The 26,667-nt window shown below is 42.6% G+C and overlaps 1 protein-coding gene across 10 annotated transcripts in view; it reads left to right on the plus strand.

Annotated features, from left to right (window-relative positions):
- Positions 1–7,781: 7,781 nt before the first annotated feature.
- VRK1 (VRK serine/threonine kinase 1) overlaps positions 7,782–26,667 on the plus strand; it is a 78,951-nt gene continuing 60,065 nt past the window's right edge. For 5 of the 10 annotated variants that reach the window (XM_042235463.2, XM_042235464.2, XM_015102042.4 and 2 more), the window contains exon 1: positions 7,782–7,883. Coding sequence is in view for 3 of the 10 variants with exons in the window: in XM_042235461.2 (XP_042091395.1) it covers positions 18,334–18,394 (61 nt within the window). In the remaining 7 variants the exon portion in view is untranslated. Of the gene's footprint in view, positions 7,884–14,116; positions 14,226–18,111; positions 18,395–21,576; positions 26,597–26,667 lie in introns of those variants that run through there. The other 5 variants (XM_042235461.2, XM_060401469.1, XM_060401470.1 and 2 more) reach the window with 3 other exon arrangements.

The raw sequence follows: 26,667 nt of genomic DNA on the forward strand, positions 1-26,667 counted from the left end.
TTTGGGAGTTTACCTTCCTCTGCAATTTTCTGGAAGAATTTGAGTAGGATAGGTGTTAGCTCTTCTCTAAATTTTTGGTAGAATTCACCTGTGAAGCCAACTGGTCCTGGGCATTCGTTTGTTGGAAGATTTTTGATTATAGTTTTGATTTCTGTACTTGTGATGGGTCTGTTAAGATATTCTATTTCTTTCTGGTTCAGTTTTGGAAGGTTATACTTTTCTAAGTATTTGTCCATTTCTTCCAAGTTGTCCATTTTATTGGCATATAGTTGCTGATAGTAGTCTCTTATGATTCTTTGTATTTCTGTGTTGTCTGTTGTGATTTCTCCATTTTCATTTCTAACCTTATTGATTTGATTCTTCTCCCTTTTTTTCTTGATGAGTCTGGCTAATGGTTTGTCTATTTTATTTACCTTCTCAAAGAACCAGCTTTTAGTTTTGTTGACTTTTGCTGTAGTCTCCTTTATTTCTTTTTCATATATTTCTGCTTTATTTTTATGATTTGTTTCCTTCTACTAGCCCTGGGGTTCTTCATTTCATCTTTTTCTAGTTGTTTTAGGTGTAAAGTTAGGTTATTTATTTGATTTTTCTCTTGTTTCTTGAGGTAAGCTTACATTGCTATGAACCTTCCCCTTAGCACTGCTTTTACTGAATCCCATAGGTTTTGGGTTGTTGTGTTTTCATTTTCATTTGTTTCTATGCATATTTTGATTTCCTTTTTGATTTATTCTGTGATTTGTTGATTATTCAGAAGCGTGTTGTTTAGCCTCCATATGTTTGTATTTTTAATAGTTTTTGCTTGTAGTTGACACCTAATCTCACTGCATTGTGATCAGAAAAGATGCTTGAAATGATTTCAATTTTTTAAAACTTACCAAGGCTAGATTTATGACCCAGGATGTGATTTATCCTGGAGAATGTTCCGTGTGCACTTGAGAAAAAGGTGAAATTCATTATTTTGGGGTGAAATGTCCTATAGTCCAAACCACCCTTCAGTTCAGTTCAGTTCAGTTCAGTCGCTCAGTCGTGTCTGACTCTTTGTGACCCCATGAATTCTAGCACGCCAGGCCTCCCTGTTCATCACCATCTCCTGGAGTTCATTCAGACTCACGTCCATCGAGTCCGTGATGCCATCCAGCCATCTCATCCTCTGTCGTCCCCTTCTCCTCCTGCCTCCAGTCCCTCGCAGCATCAGAGTCTTTTCCAATGAGTCAACTCTTCGCATGAGGTGGCCAAAGTACTGGAGTTTCAGCTTTAGCATCATTCCTTCCAAAGAAATCCCAGGACTGATCTCCTTTAGGATGGACTGGTTGGATCTTCTTGCAGTCCAAGGAACTCTCAAGAGTCTTCTCCAACACCACAGTTCAAAAGCATCAATTCTTCGGTGCTCAGCCTTCTTCACAGTCCAACTCTCACATCCACACATGACTACTGGAAAAACCATAGCCTTGACTAGACAGACCTTTGTTGGCAAAGTAATGTCTCTGCTTTTGAATATACTATCTAGGTTGGTCATAACTTTCCTTCCAAGGAGTAAGTGTCTTTTAATTTCATGGCTGCAGTCACCATCTGCAGTGATTTTGGAGCCCAGAAAAATTAAGTCTGACACTGTTTCCACTGTTTCCCCATCTATTTCCCATGAAGTGATGGGACCGGATGCCATGATCTTCGTTTTCTGATAATTTTCTAGAAGAGCTCATGGAACTCACCAGAAGCTGCTGTACTCATGGATACATTTTATTGTGGGCCAAGGATGCAGATAAAAATTGCAAGGGCAAAAGCAGAGCCCAAGAGATTTCTGAATGTGGAGCTCCTCTCCCTGTGGAGTAAAGACAGTTCTACCTTCTCAGCATCAACGTGTGACCATGCACATGGAGTGTTACCAACCAGTCAGCTAAGTCTCAGTGTCCAGGGCTTTTACCGGGGCTCCATCACAAATGGGTGATTCATTGTCCACGTGCTGAGCTCAGTCTCCAGTCCCTCCAGAGGTTGACCGATACCATATGACCCAAAGAATCCACGTAGATTGCATTACTGATCCTTCTAGCATGGCCAGCCACCACGCCAAGTCATATTGTGGGACAATCTGGTGACCCAAGGCTCCCAAGCAAACACAGACACTCCTAACTGACATTCCAAGGTCTTAGAGATCACCTTGCTGAGGACAAAGGCCAGAGCTGTTTTTGGGCAAGGTTAAATTCTTTAGGATGCATTCACAATTGTACCCACAATCCGTCAACCAGGAAGCTCCTACTGCCACCAACACAGCTGCCTTCTGACACACACAGCATTGCACACATGGCACTGGAACATTGCTGCAGAAAAATCCCAAGACTCCATGACTGCACTGACACTTCACTTTGCCTCCAAATCTTTCTTGAGGAATCTCATGGGAGGAACCTAATTTACATCCAGAATCCAAAGCCCTAGGATGCCTGGGAAACACAGCTTTTAGATTTGCAACCTCTGCAGCAGGAAATGACAGTAGAAAGCAGTAGAAATGTGTGTGAGTCTCAGTACCATATCTGCCACTCCTCTCGACAAGTAGACAGAAAGCAAGCCATCCGCTGGCCGCTCACATCACCCGCAGCTCAGGGAGTTTCACCAGCAGAGTGTGAAACATTTCAATCACTCTCAGAGGCTCACACATTAAATTTTTCTGTACCATTAATTTCTCAAATCTTGGGGAAGACAAATAACTATGGCATCTTTAAAACCTGCTCAGGAGATACAAACACACAAAATGATGAATGGTTGGTGCACGGCATGGAGAGCGATTAAATGGTTGGTCTTCTGGATCAGTCTAAACCTTGGCTTAAAGTCCAAATGTATCACTTACTAGCTGTGTGACCTTGAGTCAGTTACTTACCTTCTCTGAGCTTTAATTTCTTTATCTCTATAGTCAGCAGAGGGATAATATCAAACTCCAAGGGTTATTGTGAAGGTTTATAAATTATTACACAATTCCTGGAAAGTGCTTAAAATTTAATAAATGGATGCTGCCATCATCATTATCATCATCAATGTCATCATTACCAGGATGAAGGGAAGGCGAGGGAAACATTTTCCTAGGACTTTAAAGCCTCTTTCATCCACTTCTGACCTTAGTGTGTTAGTCGCTCAGTTGTGTCTGACTCTTTGCAACTCCATGGACTGTAACCCTCCAGGCTCCTCTGTCCGTGGGATTCTCCAGGCAAGAATACTGGCGTGGGTTGCCGTTTCCTTCTCCAGGGGATCTTCCTGACTCAGGGATTGAACCGTGGCTCCTGCATTTGCAGACAGGTTCTTTACCACTGAGCCACTAGGGAAGCCTGTAATCATTGATTATTGCATCACTAAATCTGAAAGAACCTATCTCTTCTATTGCGAGAGTTGCTAGATTAGTTCAGCTGAGTAACTAGGTCAGTGTTACCTTGACCATGAGGTCTGGCAAAACAGTGTGTTCTTCCTGCATTCTCAGTGCACAGAATCTAAGAGCCACCATATTATCTCACTACATTTTCTAAGAGTCAGCAGGTATGAGTGGTACCAGGATGGATTTAGAATTAGCGAGCCCTCTTGGCCTCCACTAGCAGTACAACCTTGAGCAAAACATTTCATTTCTCTGGGATTTTGTATCCTCATCTGGACACTGGGGATTATATTACCTACCTCTCAGAGTTACATGAGATAGTTTTCCCAGCATATAATAAATGCTCATAAAAATCATAATTACCAGAATTTGCAATCATGTCTATAATCATGTCTGGATTATAAATCTATAAGGATACTATAGATTGTATCAACCACTGTATCAAGTGGTTGGCACATGGTAAAAGTGCAGACTTTATCCTCAAAAGTCCTTGCTAAAATGGAAATAGTGTCTCTGGACCCCTGGGATGAGATCAAAAGAGGATGGAGGAGTAGGAACCTGGGCCAGGGCACTCAGAAGACTTCGGAACATATTCTGTTCCTCACTCCTCTCCCTTTCCCCTCCCCCCAGGAGGTAATAATTTCTTGGGTTGTTGTTAGGATGCCTACACTGAGCAAGGACACTCTAGCAGCTTTGTTTCATGAAGATCAAAGCCCTTTTCAGTCACAACCTCGTCTGCCTCTCATTGGCCTTGGGAGGTGTGGAACTGGTTGGTCCAGGATGATTGTGCCCATTCTATAGATGGAACAAACAAGGGCAAGGACTCATAAACTGACTCATTGTTAGGTCCAGCATCTGCTGAAGTCTGCCAGGGCAGTGTTGCTTACTAATGACATTTGTGCTTGTTTGAACTTCACAGACTGAGCTTCTGTTATGATCTAGCTACTGCCAATCTCCTCTCCCTTTCCCAAAGTTCCCTGTATTACTATTCCCTGTCTGTGTCTTTATACTCATGTTACCAGGGTTGGAGAGTGCCTGGAAATAAAGGAGGGCACTCCAGAGCCTGACTATGCGGCAAATCACACAGACGCCATGCATAGATTTTCAGCTGGTCTGTTTTTGCCAGGCAGGAGGAAAACAATTAATTCATCAGGCTGAACCCACTCATGACTCACCTTGCTTTATCTACCATGATCCATTGTCCAGGAATCTCTTTACCCAACTAAAAGCCAGCATCTTCCACAAATCTCTATCACAGCATTGAAATTATTTCCCTCTAAGATGTATCCTCATGTACTGAGGCTATGCATGAAGGGGCAGTAAAAGAAAAAAAAATTTGGAAGCTGTAAGTAGATTCAGGCAGCCTGGAATCATGTAAAGTTTTTCATTTTTTCCCCTCTTTAAGAACAGAGATAGTGCATGTGAAAAAGCGCAGTGCCTAATACATTGTAAGACCCCCGTAAACAATCATTAAATTGAAAACCCCAGAGTTCCCAGAGGTTAGTCCAACTCCTGGTCACACCTGATGTGAAGAGCCGACTCACTGGAAAGAATTCTGATGCTGGGAAAGATTGAGGGAAGGAGGAGAAGGGATCAATTTTAGCATGACAGAGGATAACGTGGTTGGATGGCATCACTGATTCAATGGACATGAGCAGTCCATGGAGTCGCAAAGAGTCGGATACGACTTAGTGACTGAACAACAATGAACATTTGTTTGGATGGTATAGATATTTTTGAATATATGGCAGGACTATACTCAAGAACTTTTCCTCTCAAGTTCAATTCTTAAATCCTAAAGCCCAGATCTATCAAGTCTCATGGGTCATCTTCTGCAGAACCCTGATCTTGATACCAAGGTATCAATGCATAAACATCCTTTGAGGGCTCCTGTGTCCCAGGGCTGTAACTGTACCTACAGTACACACACAATCAAACACACAGTCTCTGTGATAGCAGTGTGGACTGATGTCCTGCCATGCACCAGTAGGACATCTCAGCACCTGTGGGTGGTGTCGAAGATGTCAGTTGCCTTGGTGCATGGTTGCATCTAAGCATTGTTTAACAGCAAGTCACCTGAGTGAGGGTGAGGGAGCCATGAGCTCCAGAATAAATACATTCCATTCTCACCTTGGAATGTTCCAGGCCCTGTTGATTTAAGTGTATTTCAAGGCCAGCCAGTTTTCAACCCGGTGTGAAGGGAGGGACCCTTTGCACTGTATGGTGAGGTTAGGGGAACATGGTGATGGTGGGACAAATAAGTCCTATTCCAAGACTCCTTAGTGTGTGTTTGTGTATATATGTGTGTGAATATGTGTATGTGTGTGTATACATGTGTTTGTATATATGTGTGTCTATGTGTGTGTATACATGTGTCTGTGTATACATGTGTATGTATACATGTCTATGTGTGTGCACACATATGTGTATATATGTGTATGTGTCTGCACATGTGTACGTGTATGTGTGCATATGTGTGTGTCCATATGTAGACTATCTTTCTCTCAGGATTTTGGCCACAGATTCTTGCTGGGGAGATTCTTCCACACCCGTGAGATGTGTGAATCTTGAGACCTTTTTGCTGACAAGTATTCACTGAGTGCTCACCTGCTATATGTTTCCATCAGAGTCTCCACAAGAAGCAGACGACACATTTAAAACAGGGTTTATCTGCAGAGGGTTTATTTGCAGTGAGACTACTGGCAAAAGTGTGAGGGTGGGAACCATGGGGATGGAGCAGTAACCTTGGCGCAGCAGTGGTCCTGGGGTTATCAGCTGCAGGTCTGAGGCGCAGAGGGAGGGGGCTGTCACTGCAAGCTGGAGAGGAGGGCCAGGCAGCAGTGGCCTTCAGCCGACTGCAGAGGACCTTGACAACCAGGATTGAGGGGAATACTTACTTTCAGCAACATCTCTCTTTCCTTCCACCCCTCTGTGGGGTTCCCTACCGGCCAAATCCTCCAGGAGCCTGGAGCCCAGGAACCTGGTAGTGGCTTGGACAGATCAACCTCTAGGGGGAGGAGGGCAGGCTGGAGGAGCATCTGGAGCATTGGAGGGTATCTGGAGAGGCAAATGCGCCTCAACAGGCAAAATACTGCACTGTCCAGTGGATAGGGATTCCAGGTTCTGTGAGGTCCAAAGTTCACACAATTTTGGGGGTCTGCTTGGCAACCTACTCCAGTACTCTTGCCTGGAAAATCCCATGGATGGAGGAGTCTGGTAGGCTGTAGTCCATGGGGTCGCTAAGAGTCAGACATGACTGAGCGACCTCACTTTCATGCATTGGAGAAGGAAATGGCAACCCACTCCAGTGTTCTTGCATGGAGAATCCCAGGGACGGGGGAGCCTGGTGGCTGCCGTCTATGGGGTCGCACAGAGTTGGAGATGACTGAAGCGACTTAGCAGCAGCAGCAGCTTAAAGAAAATCATACAAAAATATCTTACCTTGGCCAAAAAAAAAAAAAAAACCAAAAAAACCCCCAAAAAACCCAAAACAAAACTAAAACCAAACAAACAAAAACCCAAAAAAACAAAAATCCACTAAAATGGTTAACAGAAGGCTTTGGATTAGACGTGCTTAAGCCTCATTAGTTTCACTGTAAATCTCCCTCTGCCTATGACTTTGGGGAGATTGACCTAGAACAGCATTGCTGCCCTAAATAAGCTTACTGTCTCATGGATATGGATTACCGAAGGCTTAGACAACTGATTAGAATTACAAAGCAAACTATAGCATAAGATAATTACGGATGGAATACACAGATTAGGTAGGCATGGATGTAGGCTTTGACAGACAGGATCTAGACTTATGGCTATGAGTGGAGAGAATAATACTCTCTGCTCTTTATTGAGCATCTACTACAGACAAAGCACTGTCTCTAGGATATCTCATTTAATCCTGACAAAAACAAGATATTGAGACTCATAGGGGTTAAATCATTTAGTTCACAAAGTTACAGAGTGGAGGAGCCGAGATTTGATCGCAAGCTGTTTGCTTCCAGAGCCAGGCCCTAATATGCAGAACCAAGCGGCTGTGTGACAAGCATGCAGGTGTGGACCAGCAGGTGGGAAAATGGAAGCACCACTTGGCCGAACGGGAATATTCTTTTACATCCAACTCTTTTCAACACATTATTTAATAAATCAAGCTACTGCGAACACGGGCGATATTTACTTCGGTTCCTAGGGCTTTGACGGATACAACATCTGACCATAAGAACGGATTCAAGAGACTGTAGACCGCATTTCCCAGAGGCGCACAGGGGCCGAGCCAACGCGATCTCGCTTTGCCAGTGAAAGACTCCATTTCCCAGCACGCAGTGCGAGGGCCGCCCGCGGCTCCCGGCATTCCTGGGGAGCGCGGGCTCCGCCCATCCCGCGCGTTCCTGCTCGCTCCGCCTCTCCCTCTCGCCTGAGCCAATGGGAAGGCCCCATACTGCAGGGTGTGACGGGGCCGGCGCCGCCGCGGAGTTGCAAGTCGGCGAAAGCGGCGGGAAGTTCGTACTGGGCAGAAGGCGACGGTCTGCGGCTTGGGGTAGGGCGGCCGCGCGCCAAGCGGTCCGAGGGCGCCGGCGCAGAGCGGGGACTGTGGAGGGGGCGGCCGGGGAGCTGGGCTAGCGTGGGGCGGCCGAGTGGCCGTGCCCTCGGGCGGTGTCGAGGGCTGCAGTCGGCGCGGCGCCGGCGTCCTCTCCCGCCGGGGCTCCCTCAGGTCCCGCTGCGGCCCTGGGTTTCCTGCACCGGCCGGGCGGGTCCCCAAGGCTCAGCTTCCCGTTCTGGCTGACACGTAGGCCGGTCAGACTCGCGCCGTGTCCTGGTAGCTCTGGCCGGGTCTGGGAGATGGCCCTTGTAAGGCCAGTCTCGACTGCCAGGGTCTTTCCGCCCTCTCGGAGCTCATACTCTGCAGGGGAGTCGGAATAGAAGCAAATAGGACCATTTGCGGATGCCAAAAAGCTCCCTAGTAATAGGATAGGCGACGCTGGGCCGGAGTGGTAGGGGTGACGGAGAGCATCTCAGGAGGTGACGTTGGTCCTGAGACCTGAGATGGGGGAAGGAGCCTGCTCCCCAGAGGGTAGCGTTCCAGGCGTTTCTAACCAGTCGGTGTCCGGCTGAGGCCGGGTAAGAGCTTGCTTGCACTTGACCGCAAGGTTCAAGGCTGTGAAGCTCCGTGGGAGAGTTTTACAAGGGATTTTAGCATTCTTCTGACGGTTTTTTGTTGCCCTTTGCTGATGTAGCCGTATTCAAGGGCAGCAAGTAGTTTTTCCTTTTGTCGAAATAATTTTTGGCTCTGGTGTCAAAACTCATAGGTGATTTATTTGAATTAGACAAAAAGCACCAGAGTCTCTGGGTTGAGAGAGCGAGCGAGGAAGGGGACGCAGACACTAGGTTCCTGTTGAGGCCACCCGTTTTTCACTCCCCCCCCCCCTTTTTTTTTGCTTGGGGTTGACTCTTTCTTTACCTCATCTCTTCTTGGAACAACCTGGAAATAACCAGTTTTGCTGTTGGGAGGGTGGTGCGTTTAAGGAACTGTTGAAGAGCCTCATTAATGACTTTTTTCATTTCTTTCTATTTTAACTGCAGTTGCCCATCTGTGGAGGCTGAACTTGGCGAGAGTTAAAAATAAATAGGGCAGCATTTATTTTTAAGAGTTCAGAATAAAGGCATCTTACCTTTCATGACCTGCTGAGTGTGATACTTTTGGGGAAGAATTTAATCTACAGTTTTGAAGAAGTTTCAGAGGGCAGCAGGGGTTCTTTATGTTGTTGTTTAGTCCCTCAGTTGTGTCCAGACTCTTTGTGACCTCCACGGACTGTAGCTCCCCTGGCTCTTCTGTCCGTGGGGTTTCCCAGGCGAGAATACTGGAGTGGGTTGGGTTGCCATTTTCTCCCCCAAGATAAGATGATGTTCATCAGCCATCTGTAGAAGGGAATTCAGTAGTCACTTAACACAAACTTCTCTGCTGAAGCTGCTACAGGTGCTGTTCTCTGTGCATGTCAACGTTGCTCATTAGATTCTGGGATAATAATAGTAACCCAGCTTGAATCTAGTGACAATAAAGTTGTGTTAAGCATTACTGTCCATTTATTATGCTGGTATCTAGTGCAGAAAGGCTTCCAGGTGGGTCAATGGTAAACAATCCTCCTGCCAAGTAGGAGGCGCAGATTTGATCCCTGGGTCGGGAAGATCCCCTGAAGAAGGAAATGACAACCCACTCCAGTATTCTTGCCTGGGAAATCCCATAGACAGAGGAGCCTGGTGGGCCACAGTCCATGGGGTCACAAAGAGTCAGACACGACTTATCGACTAAACAGCAACAACAGTCTAGTGCAAATACCAGGTTTAGAGTGTAATGGCTTATGTTAAGCACAGCAAAAATTGTGAGAGGATATTTGTTAAACAAATGAGAAAATGAAGGAATGTGACATTCGTAGAACATGGCATATAAGTTAGTATGTGACATTCGTAGAACATGGCATATAAGTTAGTAAGTGCCCAGGAGATGGTTAAGTGGAAAGCTTATGCTAAGTTTTATTCCAGGGTGCAAGTTGTATATTTAAAAATTAATAGTAGTGCATTGAAAATGTTGGCAGACCCTAAAATTAAATTTCTTAAATAGGCCAGGCTTTTTCTTTTTTTTTTTGAGAGCTAATGTGAAATAATAATAAATAATGTAAGTGAGGGTCCCAGATGTCTTGGAAGGAAAAATACGATTTTTATTTTGACAACTATGTACATATTTTTCCTTAAAGCCATCCCTAATAAGATATGATGTGCTATGAATAGAATTTTGGTTTAAAAAATAAAACTTTGAAAGTATTTTTGATTTGATAAAACTTACTGGAAATGAGGCAAAGCTTAAAAGTTTACCTCATATCAAAATGAAAGATGACTCCTGAATTTATGCAAATGTTAGTATCTTCATAGATCAGGCATTGAACCTAATGGAAATTAAGTGCTGCTTCCGTGTGTGTGTGTGTGTGTGTGTGTCTGTGTGTCTGTGTGTCTGTGTGTCTGTGTGTGTCTGAGGCTTTCCTGGAAATTGGTCTTCTTGAGTTTTAAGAGTGGATGGGTTACCGAATAGGCCTGGAGAATGTTTTTCAGACTGGTAGTACATTTTGCATGTTTGCCAAGTTTATTTTTCAGAGTGAGCAGAGATGGACTTGTTTATTCACCAGATTTCCTGTGCCTAGAACTGTGCTGGGGGCAGAATCTGTTCTTGTGATTGTAGTGTCTTGTCGAAGCAACTTATCTTTTAAGCTAATAGAGGTCGTTCTTTTGAGCTTTGGTTATTTAGCACCCAGCACAAGAAAAGTCAAGTGTGTATGGCACATTCGAAAAACTGTACTGTTAGTGGTAAAATGTAGAAAACAGGAAATTTTTAATAAGGGTGTAAGGATGATATGGAAAAGTGATGGAATCCTGCTAAAGCATTTAGCTGGGTGGTGTAACCTAGATATGTTTATACTCTGATACATTTGGCCCCTTTGACCCAAATTCCTGTGAATATGTTCTAACTTGCCTTTATAAAGATGGGAAGATTCATGTTGATGTATGGCGAAAACCACCACAATATTGTAATTAGCCTCCACTGAAAATAATTAAAAAAAAAGATGTAAAGAGGGCCATGCCCTTTAATATCTTGTCCCCTTAGCTTCTGAATGATATTTAAGTACCTAACATTCCACGGTTGTTGTTTTGAACTAATTTCGAGTGGTGCTCCATCTCTCCCAATGTCACCTTGAATATTTGCACTCAAACTCAAGCGCATTCTACTCGACTTTTCTGGATGACAAGTGGACAACACTTGAAAAGAAAAGCTCTCTAGAATCTGGATAGGTATGAAATCTGCCCTTCCCCTGTAATTGGAGTTTGATTTTTAATATTCACTGATAAATACCAACGACAGGAAACTACTAGTAACATTCATTGGTGAATTTATCAAGAATTCTATTAGCCACAGCGTTTTTGGCAGCTTGAATTGTGTTGTTTGTTTAGTCTTCATGGAGGTACGTGGATTTCCATGATTCTTGGCAGTTAGTCCTGTCTCTCCATAGGTCTCTGACCCAAGAGAAAGGAACCATCTCCGACTTGAAAATGAGATGCTGTCCGTACTGCCCAATGTTTAGGGTGAATATTAAACCTACACGTAGACTGGAGTGTTGATCAAGAAGCTGTATGTAATAAGTGGGAAGATACACTGGATGGAAGTCATGTAATTAAGTTGCAGGGTTATTAATTTGAGATTTGGGAATGTTCTGGGCACAGTTGTCTTAACGGAGCTCAGTACCCAGTCTGAATGAGAACTGGAAAGCCAGTGGGCAAAGGGCAGCACCATCTTTTACTTTTCCCGGCATTATAGTTTCCTTCTGTGTCTTTATTTAGTTTTCTCTTTGCAGACTGCCGGTCTTGCGCTGTTCACGTTTGGGGCAGATAGTCTCGTTAGTGCTGGCTCCTTGTTTCAAGAATCCCAGAGAGGCTCCATTATCTCTGTCAGTTAGATCCAGAATTTTTAAAAAAGTCATGAAGTTAGAAATCTTAGAGCTAAGATAACTACAGCTTTATTTCAGATTAATTGCTTTCCTCAAATTGTCTTACGAAGTATTAATAACAGCCGAACAAATGCCATTGTTTGATAATGCTGCGTATAAATGCATTGTGATCACATGGCCTGTTAGAAAGTGCCATTAAGCCTTCAGTCTTCATAGACTGTCAACATAGAGAAACAAACTTTTGCTGTTTCTGCTGGAATTGTTGGTTTTGTGCCACTTGTTATTGTAATTTACTATTTAACATGGTAGCAGAGCTATCACCGTACAGATTATATCTAATTATGCATTCTTTATTAGAGGTAATAAGGAAAAAAGTCTTTTGGGAATCAGGGGCAAAGTTTTAGAAATTCATTAAAAAAAAAAAAAAAGGCCAGGATATAACATTTAAGAGGCTTAATCTTACTGGTTTTACAAGCTTTTAGAAAATATTGTAGAAATTGTGACTTTGAAATGCATTACTTCACATGTTGCAGCCCATGTGAGATGGTGCAGCCACTCTGGGATTTAGTTTGACAGTTTCTTAAAAAGTTAAACATATACCACGCACATGACCCAGCAGTTGCACTCCTGGGCATTTATCCTCAGAAAATAAAAACTTATGTTCACATGAAGACCTGTACGTGAATGTTCTAGTGGCTTCGTTTATAAAAGCCAAAACCCAGAGACAGCCCCACACATCCCTCAGTGGGTAAATGGTCAAATAAAATGAGGTTTAGCCATATAATGGAAAACGACTCCTAACAAAAAGGAGCAAACTACTGACACGAGCAACAGCTTGGATGGAGTTTAAGGGCATAGTACCGAGTCAAAAGGTTGTGTGATTCACACTCCATTATATGACGTTCCCAGGACGATAAAGTTACAGCAGTGGAGAAGAGTTCACTTTTGCCACAGTGAGAGCTGGGAGTATGATGTTACTATAGTGGGGTAGCCTGGGGGAGTTTCTTTGGGGGTGATTGAACAGTTCGGTGGCTTGGTTATTGTGATGGTTTTAATTATCTTTACATATGATGAAATGTCACGGGATGTACACACATACACACACACACACAGACACACAGACACACACACACACGGTAAAAACTGAAGTTTGAATGCTGCTTCTAAGTCACCTCAGTCGTGTCCGACTCTGTGACCCCATAGACGGTAGCCCACCACGTTCCCCCGTCCCTGGGATTCTCTAGGCAAGAACACCAGAGTGGGTTGCCATTTCCTTCTCCAGTGCATGAAAGTGAAGTCGCTCAGTTGTATCCGACTCTTAGCGACTCCATGGACTGCAGCCTACCAGAAGTTTGAATAAGTACTTATTAACACTGTATCAGTGAGTTTCCTAATTTTGATCACTATTATGCTCCATGATGTTGGGTTGTAGGAGTAAGTATATGTTTTATCCACTAAGAAACTGCAAACTTTCCCAGAGCTGTGCCATCTTACAGTCCTGTCATCACTATATAAGTGATCAATTTTCCACATTTTTACCAGCATTTGGTGTTAGCAGTATTTTTTATGTTAGCCATTTTAATAGCTGTATATTGGTATTTCAGAATGGCTCTAATTTGCATTTTCCTGATGGCTAATGATGTTCAACATCTTTCCATATGCTTGTCCTTTGAAGTGGTTCAGAACAAGCCTCCACAAAATGTGTCACTATAGCAAGTGGATTACTTTAAGCCAAAGACAATGAAGACCCAAAAGATTTCAGAGCTTTTTACCGCCCCCTCAACTGACAAATTAGTTTAGATAAGGAGCCTGGTCAGAGAGAGCTGTTACCAGAGATAACTTTTAACTGAAAGACCTAACTGTGTGGCATCTAATAACAAACATCTGATCCCATGTCTGAGTTACCTTCCTCCTCTTTGAAGTCCCAGCCCCATGTCCCTCCTCTGCTCAGGATGGCAAATAAGCCTCAGTGGCCTGTCCTGCCCTTGGGTCCCATATTTTTATGGAAGTACAATTAAATTTGTTTTTCTCCTGTTGATTTGTCTTAGGGCAATTTAATTGATACAGTAGCAAAAGAACCTAGAATGGTAGAGGAATTTTTTTTTTCTTTCCCACACAGTCGTATCTTACTTTGTTCAAATCATTTTTCTGTTTTCTGATTTGTTTTCTTACTATTGAATTTAGAGTATTCTTTATATATTCTGAATATAAGTCCTTTGCAGATATGTGATTTGTAAATGTGTTCTCTCAGTCTGTGGCTTGTCTTTTCATTCTCTTACAGTATCTTCTGCAGCACAAAAGGTTTTAATTTTCATGAAGTCCAGCTTACCAATGTATGGATCGTTTTTGGTGTCATGCATGTCTCAGAACTCTACCGAACCATAGGTCAGGTAGATGTTCCAAGTTTTCTCCTAACTGTTTAATAATTTTATGTCTTACACTGAGATTAGTGAATCCCTTTCGGGTTAATTTTTGCATGGAGTATGACTTTTAGGTCTTTTTCTTTTCTTTTCCTTTTGTATATGGATGTCTGTTTGTTCCAGAACCATTTGTTGAGAAGACTATGCTTTCTCCATTGAGTCTTTTTTTTTTTTTTTTAATCTTTATCAAAAATCAGTTGGCTGTAAACTGCAAACAAAATGAAGACAGGAGGAAATGAATAAGCAATTAAGTATGAAAATTAATACAGATGTCTGAAGGTATAAAGGCTCATGGCTTGAGTCTTGAAAAAAATATGTATAGATTTGAGAGGAAGTGGGAAAACATTTTAGAGAATATCATGAGCAAATTTAGGCCCTAGAGAAAATAAGAACTGGCTGTTTTGGGGTGTCATGGGAGAGAAGGGGAGGAGGGACATCAGGGGAGGAAACTTCATTCATGCGTCTAGGAGACTGCTGGCTAGCTTATAATCAGTTTATTGACTGCTAGAAGGTACTGTGGCTTCTGGAGCAGGAAGAAGGATGTGGTAGAAATAGTCTTCAAGAGACTTTTTTTTAGGGGTATGTATGGCAGTGATGGGGCTTCCCAGGTGGTGCTAGTGGTAAAGAACCCGCCTGCCAACTCAGGAGACATAAGAGATGTGGGTTCGATTCCTGGGTTGGAGGAGGAGGGCATGGCAACCCACTCCAGTATTCTTGCCTGAAGAATCCCACGGACTGAGGAGCCTGGTGGGCTACAGTCCATGGTGTCACTAAGAGTTGGACACGACTGAGTTACTAAGCAAGCACTCAGATGGCAGTGCTAGGTTAGTAGGAAGGGCAGATACAGCCATGACCCTGACAGTGTTGTTACTTTGTAACAGTAAGTCCCTTGTATTTCTTAGAAGGGCTTTGGTAGATTTCAGACTTTTGCCACTTTTTCAGATTTTTCTCCTTAGTGATGGCTCCTGAGAACTCTGCTGGACTTTCTAACTCCTTCATATTAATGCTTCCTGTAGTAAGTTGTGTGTGTTGGCTCATTGTTGACTTTGGATGACATTTCTTATCAGGCCTAAAAAGAGTCCAGGAGATGAGCAACTGAAATGATGAAAACATAAAAGAGTTGATGAATTGGTCCAATGAGAAAAAGTTAATGGAATCTCTTTTACTTATCATGGCTAAGAGCAGACTCAGGGGTTATTTAATCACAACGTCCTGATACTTGTATTTGAAGAACCACACGGAGAGTGGTGATGGCCAGCTGTTCTTCAGAGTCACCGAGGACTGAACAAGGACAGACAGCTCAGATGGCAGGATTAGGGTTTAGTCTGAGGAAGGACTTTCCAGGCAGTGAGAACATAAGATGCTTCCTGCCAGTGATGGAAGGGTCTTTAGAGAGGGAATAGAAAGCTTAGATGTAGTCTAGGAACATTTTTCTTATAGTTGAGGATGTGACAGGTGACAGCCCCCGAGTCCTAATTTATTAATTTGTGACCAGAAATACTCAGTTTCTGTTTTCTTAACAACCATTTCCTGTTCTTGATTTCTTTCCCTGAACAAATTATATTTCTTTTTCTGTTCACCTTTGGGAATCTCATTTGGTTTCTGCCTTCTCTTGTGCATTTAAAAGATTATCTTAGATGTAGATTAGACTTCTGTCATTTAAAAAATAGCTTCTCAACAAATAGAACTTTTTTAATGTCAAACTGCTAAATATCCATGCGTTTATACTTTTTAAAATTTAAAACATGGAAAAGCGTATCATCTCGTTTTTATAAAACATCAGTGATGACTTGTTGAGCAAAGGATTTTACTGCATAAGAGATTACTGTGACGTGTATTAATGAAAGACTGGCAGTGTGAGAAGCTTTCGTGTGATCACTTATTTGCCTTCAGAGCAGTTTTTCTCTTTGATTTAATTTTCTTAGTCTGATTCTTTTCTACAAGTCTAGATCTTTTCCCCACTGAAATGTTTAGATTGACCAAGACTGTTCCACTCATGATTGCAACCCTTCAGTATTAAAACAGAATTTTTTTTTTCTGCAGAAGAGCAAGCTCTTAGTGCTACGCAAGCTGCCCATTTAAAACTATCATTGCTTGGCACCTATGCCCTAGTGACAGTTTGACCAACATGTGAGCAGGCACACTGCCATCCTGACAGATGGGCGTGCGTAGAGGCAGCCAAGAAACCCGTGTATTTGTTAAGGGCAGGATTCCCAGTCGGGGATGTTCAAACGTCTGTCCATCCTGAGCGTTCACGCCTATGGATAAAGGGATGCCATCATTAATCTCAGCCTCTGACTGAGATTCCATGGGTATGTAAGAGCTTCTTGGCGCTTACAGAAGTAGGCAATTGGGGACAATCAGGATAATTGTCCTCTCTTTCATCCCAGGACTACTTCAAATAATCCTTTTCTTTTTTTCCAAGCCAACTTGGTTTGCAGTGAGTACAAAACTGTTCAGACATGGTCCCGATACTTCTAGAATATATGCTGTTGCATTTTTTTTTCTAGCCTACAGAAGCTCTGAAGCCATAGGTATTTATGGTGTGGACAGTGATGTACATAATTGGTTGGAGTCAGGTAGACCTGAGTTCACAGACTGATGGCTGTGTGACATCAGGGTAACCTAATTTTACCATCACATCAAGGTGAAATAATAGCTGTTTCATAGGGTGGTTGTGAGAATGGCCTGTGAAACATGTACAGTGAATTGCTGGGTGTAATGACCGGTCCACTGTATGTGTTCAATAAGCATGTATCATGATGCTATCAACTGAGATTGAAAATATGGGAGAAAGGTATGTGTGTGCGTGCACGTGTCTGAAAGGGGAATTGGGGATGGAAACCTGGGAATCCTGGCATTAAGAGGCAGCTGGACACAAAGGAGGCAACAGAGACCAGGAAGGGGTGGGCCAAAAAAAGTAGGGTGAAAATGAGTTTATCTTGGAAGCTGGAGAGATTGTGTGTTAAATACTGGGGTAGATCCTTGAATACAAAATGAATAGGACATTGTCTCTGCTTTCTGCTCCTCCTGTTTTTATTTGCCCCATGGTTTAACTGTTCAGTTAATGGTATTACCTAGTCAGTTATGCCTGAAAACCTAGAGTTACTCTTTATTTTACTTTCATACCCTTCCTGCTGGCTTAGACGGTAAAGAATCTGCCTTCAATGTGGGAGACCTGGGTTCGATCCCTGGGTTGGGATCCCCTGGAGGATGGCATGGCAACCCAGTCCAGTATTCTAGCATGAAAAATCCCATGGACAGAGGAGCCTGGTGGGCTGTAGTCAGAGTTGGACGTGACTAAGTGACTGAGCTCACACACATCTGAGATTCATTCATGCTGCATATAGTATGTTGCGTGTGTTGGTAGTAGCTCTCGAATTCTGGTTAACTGTTACTGTATAATACATGAGTTTTTTGGTTATTGATTACTACCTAACACCAAAGACAGACACTTTACGTCTGAGCCACCATCTGTTACAACACCACCAAACTTAGTGGGAGTTAAACAGCAACCATATTACTATGCTCATGGATTCTGTGGGTTAGGAATTTGGTTAGGACAGCTTGACCTGTCGTTTCAGGGTTCCTCACTGACGTGTATGGCGCTTTGGCTGGGATGTCATGAAGACCAGGACCATCTGGGATTGTTGACTGGAGTACTTAACTTTTTTTTTCTTTTGAAAGTGGCTGTTTGTTTTTCCAGTGGTATATCTAAAACAGTTTGAATGGAGGCAAAGACTTCTACTTGAAACTTGCTTTGCTTCTTTGCAACTTTTGAGTAGATTGTTTGGATAGTGTTCAGATATTGCTGCTGGAAAGGGTATAAACGGTGTTGATGATGGTCTTTAACCAGAGGAAAGTCATCGTCTGTATCCAGAAGCAGAGATTTCCATTGAGACGGAGAGGTGGTCGCTGGTGTGGCGGTTGCTCTGAAGGTGGCTGTGCCCTGGCTGCAGGTTCTCCACGGGGCCTTTGGCTCTTCAAGCACGTGGAGTGGGTTCCCGCAGGAAGCTTGCTGAGAGTGACTCATCCTGAGGTCACACGGTGTCACTTCCACTGTACTCTATTGGTTGAAATGGACACATGTCTGCCTGGATTCAAGGGGAAAAAACTTAGACCTCACATCTTTATGAAAGGTGTGTCAAAAGTTCTGTGACAATTTTTAAAAACCACCATAAATTGTAGACACAATTTATCCATTCTGTTGTAATTGTAGATGGATATTGGAAGTTTCCACTTTGGAGAAGTTTTGAAGAGTGCTGCTGAAATCATTCTTGTTCGTATCTCTTGGTTCACATCTGTATTCATTTTAGTTGAGTAGAATTGCTAGTCCCAGTGTATGTGTATCTTTAGCTTTGATAGTTACTGCCAGTTTTCCAAAGTGTGTACCAATTCATGCTTCTATCAGAAAACACAGTTCCCATTGCTCTTCAGCTTCACCTATGCTTGGTACTATCAGTTAAACATGACATTTTTTTTTTTTTAACTATTCTGTGGTTGTGTTGAAGATCTCAGTGTGGTTTAATTGACATTTTTTTGTTAACTGGTGACTTGAGCACCTTTTCATTTGCTATTAGCCTTTTAAATATCTTGTTTTATAAAGTGTCTATTCAAGGGTCATTTGCCCATTTTAAACAAATCGTCTTGTCTTTTTTCTTATTGAAATGTTGGGGTTTTTGTGTATTCTGGATATGAAGTCTTTGTTGAAAATATGAACTGTAAAAATCTCTTTCCATCCTGTGGCTTGCCATTTCACTCTTACGTCTGTAGATGAACTGAAATTCTAAATTTTAATCAATTTCAGTTTACAGATCTTTCCCTTTTTGACTAGTGTTTTCCGTGTCTTGTTCACAAAGTTTTGTTACTCTGTGGTTGTGAAGATACTTTCTTATGTTATCTTCAAGAAGTTTTATCCTTTGACCTTTCACATTTAGGTCTCAGTCTCCAGGAATTGATTTTTTGTGTGTGGTGAGGTGGGCCAGGTTTCCTTTTCTCCCCGTTTGCTTGTCTCCACAGCTAGTAGCAGGTAGCGCTGGGCCTGGTGAGCAGCAGCCTGAGAGTGACCATTCTTGCATTCTCAGCCTTCATCCACCCTTAATGCACCTTCTGAACTTGGGCAGACTATTAAAACCGTCTGGCCTCAACTTCACCTGCAGTATGAAGGATCTGAATGAGATGTTTCTGGTCTTCCTTCTGGCTCTGGTTTGTTGAATCATTCTGCTCAGCGTGCAGTTTTACTTAGGCCTGTAAGAATCTTCATGAATCTGGTTTCCGGGACCTAATGTGTCCCTTATCTCCCCCAGCTTAATGGTGAGCCTGCCATCTAGTTTTTCTTCATCACAGCGGCACGGCCTTGCCCCGCACGTGGTCTTCTGATCTTGCTGTACTCTGTCCCTTGCCAGGAGCCCACTGTCCTGTTTTGGTAAGCTGTGGTTCAAGACACCAGTTCCAGGTTGAATGCCATTCACATAGACACAACTGTTCATTTCACTTGTCCTTTCCTTTGGTTTCCGACTTGAACTTCTAAGAACCACAGATGACAATGTAGAGTTTCAGGGATCAGCAGAAGGCATTCGTGATCAAGTGAGTTACGGTCTCAGTGAGTTCTCTCTCCCATGTGGCAGTGCCTGCAGATAGCTGTGTACTGTACTGGTGCCTTCAGTGGAGCGGTCAGGAACCACACTGGTGACATAGCAAAGTCTGCCTTTAGCTGGTTCCTCAGTCTTCTTGGTAGTCTGTGTCGGGGTGATTTCTGTCCTTCATTCAGAAAGTATAATTTCTTATGCAGAATGTCATAACTCCTTCATCATTCTTGATATCACATTTTCCCTGTCATTAACTTTTTTTAAAAAAAGCTTTATTGGGACTTCCCTCGCAGTCCAGTGGTTAAGATTCTGTGCTCCCAGTGCAGGGGTATGGGTTCAATCCCCGGTCAGGGAACTTAAATCCCGCATGCCACCTGTCATAGGAAAAAAAAAAAAAAAAAAGGCATTGAGACCCAGTTCAGTTATTGTATAGCTCACTCATTCAAAGGGTATTGTTCAGTGTTAGTCTAGCCACAGGACTGTAACCATCACCGTAATCTAATTTTAGAATATTTTCTTCAACCCTGAGAGAACTCCCCCACCAACTAACTAGCAGTCAGTCTTCATTCTCTCCCATACGCCCCAGAACCCTGCGTGCATGCTCAGGGTTGCTGAGTCCGGTCCGACTCTTTGTGATCTCATGGATTGTAACCCACCAGGCTCCTCTGTCCATGGGATTTTCCAGGCACTGGAGTGGGTTGCTGTTTGCTCCTCCAGGGAATCTTCCCGACCCAGGGGTGAAACCTGTGTCTCCTGCATCTCCTACATCGGCAAGCAGATTCTTTACCACTGAACCACCTGGGAAGCACCCCCTAGAGCCCTAAGAAACTGCTAATCTGCTCTTGTCTCTACAAATTTACCTGTTTTTGAAGTTTTACATGATTGAAGTCATACCATATGTGGTGTTTTGTGAGTGTCTTCTGTCACCTAGCATGTTTTTAAAGTTCATCCGCGTTGTACCAGAATCTGTGCTTCGTTTCTTTTTATTGCTGAATAAGATCCCAGGGTATGGATATATCACATTTATCCATTCACCCATCGAAGAACACTTGAGTGGATTCCACTTGTGGACTATTATGAGTAATGCTACTGTGAACATTTATGCACAGGTTTTTTATGTGTACACGTTTTCATTTTTCCTGAGTATATACTACCCTTGGAACTGCTGGGTTACGTGGTGACTCTGTTTAACTTATTTTTAGGAATTGCCAAACTGTTTTCCAAACTGACTGCATCTTTTTTACATTTTCACTGGCAGTTGTTTGAGGGTTCGGTTCTCTCAAATCTTCACCAGTTCTGGTGATTTTCTGTCTTTTTGTTTGTATCCGTGGTAGCATGTGTGAAGTAGTATCTCATTGCGGTTTTGATTTTTATTTCTCTTAATGACTAATGAGGTCAAGTATCTTTTTGTGTGTTTCTTGGCCAGTTGTTTATCTGTTTTGGAGAAATTTCTGTTTAAATCCTTTGTATGTTTTTAAATTGGTTGACTTTTTCTTATTGAGTGCTAATGTTCACCTTGATGTATTTGCAACTAAAAACATTCTTCCCTCGATTTTCCTTCCTTTATATTTCTTTCCTTTTGCTCAGGGACCATTTATTTTTCCTGAAGTGAGCAGGCAGGTCAAGAAGGTTCTCTAGCCCTTTTGCATTCTCTTGGCAACAGATTCCATTGGCAAAATATGTGACTGTGAAATACCTTAGAATGAAAAATATACATCTGCTTATTGGAATAGATCCTTTTGTAGTTCATCCTACTTCTAAAATGAACCATGCTTCCTCCCTTAAAAACCAGTAGGTTAAGCACCTGCTTAAACTTTAACTCAGGTCATTTTAGTTTAGGAAAAGGACCTGGAGAAGTTGGACCTTGTCTCAATAGCAGGTGGCCCTGGACCACGGCTTCATTCAGCCTAGTTTTAGGAAATAGCTGTTGGTTTCTCACCAGGTGATATGTTAGACTCAAGGGATACTGGGGTAAGATAGATTCCCTGACTTCATATCCTCATAAAATACATCACACAGGCACAGCACATAGGCAACTCATGGTGATACAGTGTCACAGACATTGTGAGAGGTGTGCAAGGAGGTATGGGCTGGTGCTCTTACCACTTTTCTTTTGCAGGTAGATTTTTGAGTACTTGATTTTATCTGGACCTCTCAGTAAGGAATGGTAACACAAATGCCATCATCCAGATGCTGAGGTTGCAGAAGAAACTGACTTTAGAATCTTCAGCGTTTGTCACTGAAATCTAGAAGACAGTCTCTTCATACTATTTTTATACAGTATTTTCTTAACTATTTTATCATATATTCTGCAGTAGTTTATCACATCAAGTTTTTCCAGCTGAATTTTTGTCATGTTTTGTATTAGTAAACTGCAACAGAGAAGCATTTTTCTGGCGAGTTATACATCGGTTATTTTGTTACTTTTGTCCTCTTGATCTTTGGAAGTCATCCTTCTTTTAACAGTAGGCTGTGTATTTGTAGTAACAAGGATATGTTTCTGTTTTGTCTTTTATACTACTTTCATGATGTGTATATACTTAGTCATTAAAGCAAATATTTTACCACCCAAAAACTTCATTTTGCAGATGATTCTGCAGTATGCACTCTACTCTCTCAGTGCTTCTGTTAATTAGCAAAAGAGGCATTTTCTACAAAAAATTATACTTGCCATCCGTATGTTTTGATTCTTGGCCCTGTTAACTGTCCCGGGTTGTGAGACCAGAAAAATATCCAACACTTTTGGGGTCGAGTCAGAGGGACAGGGTGGCCAGCTGGAAGGGCTTCATTGTCGAGGGCAAAAGAAAAGCGAGAGGAGTGGCCCAGCGTCAGGAGCTGGCCCGGGGCACAGCTGGCCCTGCGTCCTCCAGCTCAGCAGCCAGCCTCGCAGAACGCCTCACACCAGGCTTCTCCGCGGGCACAGAAAACCGAGACAAAGCACAAGCAAAGCCAGAGTTGCTGCCATCCGCAGAATACTTGGCTGGAGTGAGTGACCACAGCTTCTTTACCAGTTACCACTTTGTCTTTGTTCCTGTCTCCTCTCAAATAAGATTTATTGAGACACCCAACATAGACTCCCCCTGCTTTCTAATTGCACCCAGTTTCGAGAAACTCTGGCTTCCCTGAAAAGTGAAAGTCACTCAGTTGTGTCGACTCGGCGACCCCATGGACTGTACAGTCTGTGGAATTCTCCAGGCCAGAATACTGGCGTGGTAGCCTTTCCCTTCTCCAGGGGACCTTCTCAACCCAGGAATTGAACTGGGGTCTCCTCCACTGCCAGCAGATTTTTTACCAACTGAGCTATCAGGGAAGCTTCCCTCCTCGACCCTCCCCAGGCTTACCCAAGCAAAACCCAAATCCTGTCATATTCTTTTTTTTTCTTTTTTAGATTAGTTTGTTTATTTTTGGTTGCACTGGGTCTTCGTTGCTGCGGACAGGCTTTTCTCTGGTGGTGGGTGGAGGCTGCCCTTCATCGCGGAGCACGGGCTCTAGGCCCGCAGGCTCTAGTAGTTGCAGCGTGCAGGCTTTAGTTGCCCTCAGCATGTGGCATCTTCCTGGACCAGGGATTGAAACCATGTCTCCTGCATTGGCAGGCTGATTCCTATCCACTGTAGCCCCAGGGAGTTCTTTACACCATTCTCTTATCAGGATGCCCCACTGTTCCGTGGGTGTGTGTTCTTCCAACTCTTGGGACTAGAGGTGTGTTCTGGTGGTCTCTTGCTGAAAGGTAGATACCAGAGATAGAGCAGTTTTAGTAATCACAGTAACAAAAAGTACGGTGGTAAAGATTGACAATTAAAAGATAATCAGCAATATCCAAAGTGTGGAACACCAACAAGGGAAAGAAAAAGAAAAAGAGGGAGGTGGCACTTGTCTGCTTAAGAGATTCAGAGACATATCAGCCAGTTACAGTGACTAAAAAATCAACTATAGGAAGATTTTTTTTTTTAAGACACTTGGGGATATTTGAACATTTATTTATTAAGTGATATTAAGGAATTGTTATTTTGTTTGATGTGGCAATGTTAATGTTGTATTTTTAGAAAGTCCCTGTTAGAAGTAAATACTTCTTACATATGAAATGATACTGTATTTGAGGTGTGCTTTGAAATACTCTTGGGAGGGGCTATGAATTGGGTATACCAACTGGTAATATGTGAGTAATTGTGGAAACTGGGTGATGTGTACATAGGAGTTCATTATATCCCTTTCTTAGTTTGTTTGCATTTGCTAATTCCTCTAATTTTTTTTTCAGGCTATTTGTATTTCCTTTTCCATGAATTTGCCTCTCTCTGTCACTTTGCCATTTTTCTGTTGTGTTTTTGACTTTCTTATAATCTATAGGATTCTTTAATATGTACTGAGAAAATAAGCCTTTGTCACATATTCTGTAGATATTTTTCATTTGTCTTTGAATTTGTTGATGGTGTTTTTAATCTGTGGAGAGTTTTTATTTTGTCAAATTTATTAATTTTCTTTAGGCCTGTGTGTTTTATTTTGTGTGTTGCACAGAACACCCTTCTCTGGGATGCTGAAATGTTTATTATGTTTTCATGCAGAATTTTTTAATGACTGTAGCCCTATTCTGATTTACGGTGACTGTTTGGTCATCTTAATTTCTTTTAGAGTATGTAGAAATAGTCTTCCTTGGAGCCCTGCTGCAAGAATATACAAGGAAGGATGTTGTTCAGTCGCTGTCCTGTGGAGATTTAATAGTGAACACCTGGAGAATTACCGTGACCCAAGTTCGGTATAGTTAATTTTTCCGCCGTGCCGCACCCTGCCGCCATAGAGCTAATGGGAAGTCTATCATTTAACAAGATCATCAAAGTGTGCTAAATGTTATCTTATAAATTAGCAATATAGTTCAAAATTTCTAATTTTAGAAAATTTTCAGTGTTTTCTTTACATAAAGAAGCATTCCTTTTAGCTCTTTTTTGTAGAGCTGCTGGGTCAAGGGGCCAGGTGCTGCCTCCCTTTGAATTCGGCGTCCTTAAGCTTGCTCCTTTCTTTGAGTCGATGCCTTCGTCTGGGCAAAGTCAGGAGTTTTCCAGGTATTACTGTAGTGTCTTCTTCACGGTTGATTCGTGGAGACCTATTTGGATCTTTTAACCACTACATCAAAAGTTGGAAGGAGAAGTGCTCAGCAGAAACCACAGGAAATTGTTCCTTTTGGGGGGAAGTGGTGGCAGTGAGGTGTCTTGGGCTTGTGTTTTAAATTGTGCCGTATATTGTGCTATATATTTTCAGTTAAAGTTAGTTCTGCAATTAGTGTTCCTCTTTTGGAGCTTCTGGATATCATTTAAAGGAAATAAAAGTTGAAGTACATCTGATACTGTATTTTAAACATTTTATTCACTGTACTAAAACTTTTTATAAAAATCTAATGTTAATCACTTTTAATACAAGTTTAAAAATTCTGAATAGGAGGAAATTTTTCTCCTATGAAGATAATCTGCTTTATTTTTCCAAGTTAGAAGTTTGAGTCTTCACCTAGTGCTTTGCAGCTTAGGTGCAAAAACATGACTAGTATGACAAATTGCTTCTAAAGAGTGTGTCACAGTCTTAAGTTTAGCTTAATGTTTCTTTGAGTTTAGCTTAATGTTCTTCAGGAATAAACCTATGAATTGATAGGATCATTTTCTGTGGAAGTTCACTTCTAAATTCGCATGATTTGTTGTCTTATATTTGACTCAGATAGTAAAGAATCTGCTTGCAATGCTGGAAACCTTGATTCAGTCCCTGAGTTGGGAAGATCCCCTGGAAGAGGGCATGGCAGCCCCACTCCAGTATTTTTGCCTGGAGAATTCCACGGACAGAGGAGCCTGGTGGGCTGTAGTCCATAGGGTCACAAAGAGCTGGGCATGATTGAGTGACTAACACTAACTGACTTGTTAGTGTTGCTGAGGGTATTCATAACAGCCATGATTACTTTTCATACTTGTATTGATATGCATGGTTCTCTAAGCGAAACTAGGAGATTGATTGAAACGTGAAAGTGAAAGTCGCTCAGTCGTGTCCTACTCTTGGCAACCCCAAGACTATAATGTCCATGAAATTTTCCAGACCACAGTACTGAAGTGGGTAGCCTTTCCTTTCTCCAGGGTCCCAACCCAGGGATCGAACCCATGTCTCACGCATTGCAGATGAATTCTTTACCAGCTGAGCCACACGGTAAGCCCAGGAGATTGATTGGGTGTCTCTAACAGGAAGTCAGTATATTTGAAAAGCAGAGACATTACTTTGCCAACAAAGATCCATCTAGTGAAGGCTATGGTTTTTCCAGTGGTCATGTATGGCTGTGAGAGTTGGACTGTGAAGAAAGCTGAGCACCGAAGAATTGATGCTTTTGAACTGTGGTGTTGGAGAAGACTCTTGAGAGTCCCTTGGACTGCAAGGAGATCCAACCAGTCCATTCTAAAGGAGATCAGTCCTAGGTGTTCTTTGGATGGAATGATGCTGAAGCTGAAACTCCAGTACTTTGGCTACCTCATGCAGAGAGTTGACTCATTGGAAAAGACTCTGATGCTGCGAGGGATTGGGGGCAGGAGGAGAAGGGGACAACAGAGGATGAGATGGCTGGATGGCATCACCGACTCGATGGACATGAGTTTGAGTAAACTCCAGGAGTTGGTGATGGACAGGGAGGCCTGGCATGCTGTGATTCATGGGGTCACGAAGAGTCGGACACGACTGAGTGACTGAACTGAACAGGAAGTCAGAGGAAACCTTCCTGCTTCTCACTAGTTTATGGTAAATGGTAGTAAGTCTGCATTCATTCCTGTGGTCATCCTCACAGTTTTGTCTCAACTGTAGGATTTGTG

The sequence above is a fragment of the Ovis aries genome, chromosome 18, assembly GCF_016772045.2.
Source record: "Ovis aries strain OAR_USU_Benz2616 breed Rambouillet chromosome 18, ARS-UI_Ramb_v3.0, whole genome shotgun sequence".
Lineage (NCBI taxonomy): Eukaryota > Metazoa > Chordata > Mammalia > Artiodactyla > Bovidae > Ovis > Ovis aries.